This window comes from Ptychodera flava, chromosome 3 (assembly GCF_041260155.1).
Source record: "Ptychodera flava strain L36383 chromosome 3, AS_Pfla_20210202, whole genome shotgun sequence".
NCBI lineage: Eukaryota > Metazoa > Hemichordata > Enteropneusta > Ptychoderidae > Ptychodera > Ptychodera flava.
The window spans coordinates 2260196-2265877 of record NC_091930.1 but is presented as its reverse complement, the minus strand read 5'-3'; the positions used below and the strand labels follow the sequence as shown (position 1 = coordinate 2265877).

At 38.9% G+C, this 5682-nt stretch overlaps 1 protein-coding gene across 1 annotated transcript; it reads left to right on the top strand.

Annotated features, from left to right (window-relative positions):
* Positions 1-2596: 2596 nt before the first annotated feature.
* LOC139130279 (uncharacterized) lies at positions 2597-3916 on the top strand. Its single transcript, XM_070696031.1, has 2 exons — positions 2597-3054; positions 3607-3916. Exons 1-2 carry the CDS (start codon positions 2597-2599, stop codon positions 3914-3916), a joined length of 768 nt encoding a protein of 255 aa, XP_070552132.1.
* Positions 3917-5682: the final 1766 nt, after the last annotated feature.

Here is a 5682-nt window from a genome sequence, read left to right as displayed (position 1 = left end):
TCGATTTATCCCCATTTAGTTGTATACCAATGGTAAGGGGATTATCTGGGCTTTCTAAGAATGTATTGACTAGCGGTAAATATGTTACCCAAATTTTACTACTGAGGGCGTGACAGCCCTTCACAAACAAGTCGTTACACTCTCACACACCATCAGTTAAATGGAAAATAAGCAGATTATGACAGCTGAGAATACTTGCTAACAGAAAATCATAATGGGTAAAATGCCTAAGAGGGGATGATTTCGATACCTGGCCAACGGACTAACTGTTTTGTGCATATTGTTCAAAAAATCACTTAAAATTGACACAAAGGCATAAGCTTTGTAACTTTCAAATATTCAACTTTCCCCAATAAAACTATACAGGTTTGGAAAGGCCCATTTCAGAGCTTTCAAATGGTATAACATTTATATGGTTTTGTAATTCATTGTTCAAGGCAGAAAGGGAAACATTACCCCTACCCCTTATATTAAAATTTGGTTGAAAAAAATGACTTAAAATTGACACAAACTGAAAGGTTTAAGCTTTGTAACTTTCAAATATGGACTTTTCCCAATAAAACTATACATGTTTGGAAAGGCCAATTTCAGAGCTTTCAAAGGGTATAACATTTATATGGTTTCGTAATTCATGGTTCGAGGCAGAAAGGGAAACATTACCCCTACCCCATATGTTGTAATTTCGTCCTTAAAAAATCACTTAAAATTTACACAAACTGAAAGGCATAAGCTTTGTAACTTTAAAATATGGACTTTTCCCAATAAAACTATACATATTTGGAAAGGCCCATTTCAGAGCTTTCAAACAGTATAACATTTATATGGTTTCGTAATTCATGGTTCGAGGCAGAAAGGGAAACATTACCCCTACCCCATATGTTGTAATTTCGTTCTTAAAAAATCACTTAAAATCGACACAAACCGAAAGGTTTAAGCTTTGTAACTTTTAAATATGCAACTTTTCCCATAAATCTATATATTTTTAGAAAGGTCTGATGCAGCACTTTCAAAAAATGTAACATTTTTATGGTTTCATCGCTCATGATTCGAAACAGAAAGGGAAACATTACCCCTACCCCTCATGTTACACACGGATATGTGGCATACCGCGTAATAAGAAAACAAGCTCATGCACCCACTAAATCTCAAGACACATACTTTTAATCTTGTTTTCTTGTTATTGCACTGAGTTCTTCCAAAAAATATATAAATACCTTATGAAAAATTGTTTGGAGGAACGTGAACTTAATTATTGGGTGTGAAATTTAGCAAATTTTTACGATTTACGGTCAATGGCCGATATAAAGTCTAATCGACGTTCGAATATTAATTAATCCCTATTAAGTTATATATCAATGAAAAGGCCATGATCTTGGCTTTCTAAAAATGTAACGTTTATAGTATTTTATTGTTTCTGTTTCCGTCGAGCGGTAGATACGTGACCCCTACCCCATTGTTGAAATCCAAGATGGCGGCAAGATGGCGGCAAAGATGGCGCCAAATGAACCCCATGGGACACGATTTGATTTTGGGAACATCAAAATTCATTAAATATAGACCCTAAGGATTACAAAAATGTAGGTTAAAAAAATACATCCATGGGGTGCATGGGAACCCTACCTTGCGACCCAACTATAGAGTGTACATGGCAATTGAAACTCTGTTAATGAAGTCCACCCATTACGAAGAAGTTAAGTGCAAGTGCATGGATATAGTTAGACTGTTAGACTCCTATCAAAGGACATGTCATGAATACAAGAAGTATGCTTCTCAAGAAGAAAGAGACAACGTCGAACTTGAGTATGAAGCAGAAATTAAAAGAAAACAATGTTTGGATCAGCGCCTTGGAAACTGGATGGAACTAGCAGTACAATACCTCCACAAATCAAACAGAAACGAACAATTGTTTGTCGCGACCAGTTTACTTGCCTTTTGCCAATGAAGAATGCCAAGGCGAGTGCTGTTGCTGCGCCAACCATTTGTGAAACACTGTCCGAAGCTTGAGTTCGTTCACATCGTTCTCAATGTAAAGAACATTAACCAAGAAATTCTACTTCTAGCCGTAAGAAAAAAGTGCTCCTAGAGAAGATGTTAACAGAGCTCAAGGAAGTCGAGTGTCTTCTTTCAAGAGGGAAAACTTTTCTGTGTCAAGTTCAAAGTCAAATTGTGCGTCGAAGTTCGCAAAGAAGAAGATTTTCATTGCACATTTCGAATTTGATAGGTTGAAGCAAGAAATGAAAGTCATGGAAGCTGAGCATGAAGTGAAATTAGCAGAAATTGACGGCACATTACTTGAAGAATTGCCAGATGATAAGTCAGCCGTTTCTCAGACTGCAGAGATGCCAAGTGGTATGGAACAAGTAAACAGGTATTTCCAGTCCTTTCCTGTTCATTCTCAAAGTCAGAAACCTGACCATGATATTAGTAACTCACGACCTGGATGGGAAAAAGCACAAGGTTTGAATCCTAATGACCAGAATGGCATCCATTTGACCCAAAAGGAAATTGTAGAGGATATGATCGTCAGCAAGATGCTATTGAACGTATGCTTGTACACCAACGTGAAACTATGCAGGCACTAACACTTAATTTGAGTATGCCGAAACGAGAAGTCCTGTCATTTGATGGAGATCCTGTGTCTTATCCAGTCTTCTCGAAAAACTTTGAAGTGAATGTGGAACAAAAGGTCACAGATTACAATACCAGATTAGCATATCTCATACAGCACTGTACTGGACCAGCGAAGGAGGCAATAAAGAACTGCATCATTTTGCCACTGGATCAAGGGTATAAAGAGGCCAAGAGAATACTACATCAAAACTTTTGGCAAAAACATCTTATTGTTAGAGCCACAATAGACAAGGTTCTTAAAGGACCACAGCTTAAAGGGTTTGAAACAGACAAATTGCTTCAACTTGCCTGCAACATGAAGAGTTGCAATCTCAGTCCATTTCAGATCAATTACAGAGCTGACATTAACGCCATGGGTACCCTTGGGAAAAAATCGTCAAGCGCTTACCAACATATCTCCAAGCTGATTGGGCAAAGGAAATGGTAAGTTGATATATTCCGGAACTGAACCTGAACTCTCTCATTTGATGTGTAGAAAGTAGAGAATTCTTAGCCAACACGAGGTTCGGTAAATGATTGGATCCAAACCAGACTCTGATAAAGATGCAAGACCAAAGACAAAGGGCAGGTTTGTGCAACCATCAACAAAGGTTACAACTTTAACCACACAGGGTAGTAATGTTGATAAGACCAGCAGGACATTTGCAAAACCTGCAGCTAAATCTAATCGTGCTGACAGGCAAAACTCAGAAACTGGGTGTTTGTTTTGTAAAGGTCAACACGGAATCGACAAATGCTGGAGATTTGCAGGAAAATCGTACGATGATAAGAAAGGTTTTATCAGAAAACACACAAGTTATGTGATTGTTGCTTTGAAGCAAGTCCTCCAAACACCACTAAAAATTGTAAGAGTGGTTTGTTCTGCCCTGTTACCAATTGTGGAAGACGCCATCATCCTCTATTGCATCCCATTTCTTCGTCTGACACACGCCAAGCAAATAATGCAAGTGATAATGCAAATCCTTTACCAAGCAGTCCTTCATCTTTGCAAACACCTGGAGATGCTCCAAACTCGAGCAATGGTGCCAGTGGTACATCATATTGCGGTACTGTTCAGACTAGCAGACCTCACATCAGTCTTCAAGTCGTTCCTGTCAGAGTCAGTAAACCAAAAGGTGGGCCAAAAATCGAAACCTACGCCTTCCTCGACAGTGGATCTTACACTAAAATATGTCTTGATAGCCTAGTCGACCGTCTTGAGCTTAATGGGAAGTCAGTCAACTACACTTTATCAACATTAAATGATGAAAAGAGAAAACGTGGTTACAAGTGCAGCTTGATGTGAAATCGTTACACGACTCAGTTGGTGTATATCTGGATAAAATTTGGACAACAGACAAGCTTCCGATATCAGAAAACAGTATTTCATCTGCGAGAGACACACAGAGATGATCCCATCTCAAGGATGTTCTCTAGGATGAAGCACATTGGAGTTTGAAAGAACGACGAGGAGGAAGAAAACAACCCTTTGCAGTGAAAACACTCATTGGTTGGACTCTCATTGGACCAATGGCTGGATCAAAGACACTTGATGCAAATGTCAACTACGTAAAGATGGACCAAGGCCTCAACTGTAAAAATTATTTCCAGTGTGCAGAAACTATTTCTTCTACATTGGGACAGATGTACAATACAGACTCAGTGAATCTCTAAATGACACCAAGGTATGTATGTCATTAGAAGATATAAGACCAAGGCAATCATGGATATCTCTATTTGATTGCATAATGGACATTATCAACTGAAACTCCAATGGCAGTTTGATACACCCACATCACCGAACAACAGATAGTTGGCTGAGAAGAGACTACACTTGCTAAAGAGATGCCTTAAAAGATGACACACTACTTGAAATATATTCATCAACTATGAAAAATTATATTTCACAAGGCCATGCAAGGAGAGTCCCTAAAGAAAATGCTGTGGTAAAAGACCAACCCGTATGGTACTGACTTCACCATCCGGTAATCAACCCTCACAAACCAGACAAATGTAGAGTTGTGTTTGATTGTGCAGCCAAATATGGTGGTACATCTCTGAATGATCAGCTCGTTCAAGGCCCAGATATGACAAATTCTCTCATTGGAGTCCTACTTTGGTTTCAATCCAAGACTAGAGCTGACAACTGCAACAGTGTCTGTGAAGATCAGCAAACAAATTCGTGATGAATTACAACTACCAATCATCAGGAGCAGTTCTGGACAGACTCTACCATAGTAAGACAGTACATTCGTAACTCAACGAGGAGGTTCCAAAACATTCGTTGCTAATCGTCTTCAAGTGATTCATGATGCATCGACACCAAGCCAATGGCATCATGTACCATCTGAGCTGAATCCTGCAGATTGTGCATCATGTGGTATACAATTTGACCGTATCAATGTTAGATTATTGCATTTATGGTATGAAGGTCCACAGTTTTTGTGGTAACTACGATCAAGCTGGCCAACCCAACCTACTGATTTACCAGAAATTCCTGAAGATGACAAAGAACTGAAGAAAGCCAAAGTTCATGCAATGCAGAAGAACAACTCTCCTGATGATTCAGATAGCCTTGAATCCTTAATGTATAGATGTTCATCATGGTATAAGCTTCAAAAATCGGTCGCTTTGTTACTACGGTATAAAAAGTATATAACCAAATATGGAAGATGCAATGGTGGTACCATCGAAGCTGGCCGACTAACAGTCCAAGAACTTACTCTAGCTACAAAGGAAATTGTTAAACTGGTTCAGTGGAAAGCATATCCACGGGAAATCACGACAATGAAACCGCCAAGAGGAGACGGGATAGCAAAGGATATATCAGCCCTCTTAGTAAGTTAAATCCAGTCATCTTAAATGGTGTTTTGTGCGTTGGAGGAAGATTAAATAATGCCCTAATGAGTCAAATATCAAAACATCCGATGATTTTACCTCATATAGTCATCATGTCACAGAGATAATCATTCGACATTTCCATGAGAAGGAAGGCCATGTGGGATCCAGTTACGTATTGTCTCTCATCAGGAAAGAATTTTGGATCACCAGAGGTCTCTCTACAGTCAGACG

What these genes read in the sequence shown, in the direction of transcription:
- LOC139130279 (XM_070696031.1), top strand. Translation starts at nt 2,597, where the DNA reads ATGCCGAAACGAGAAGTCCTGTCATTTGATGGAGATCCTGTGTCTTAT. An exon ending in CTGATTGGGCAAAGGAAATG is followed by an intron (nt 3,055 to 3,606) that starts GTAAGTTGATAT and finishes TTTACCAAGCAG; the next exon opens with TCCTTCATCTTTGCAAACAC.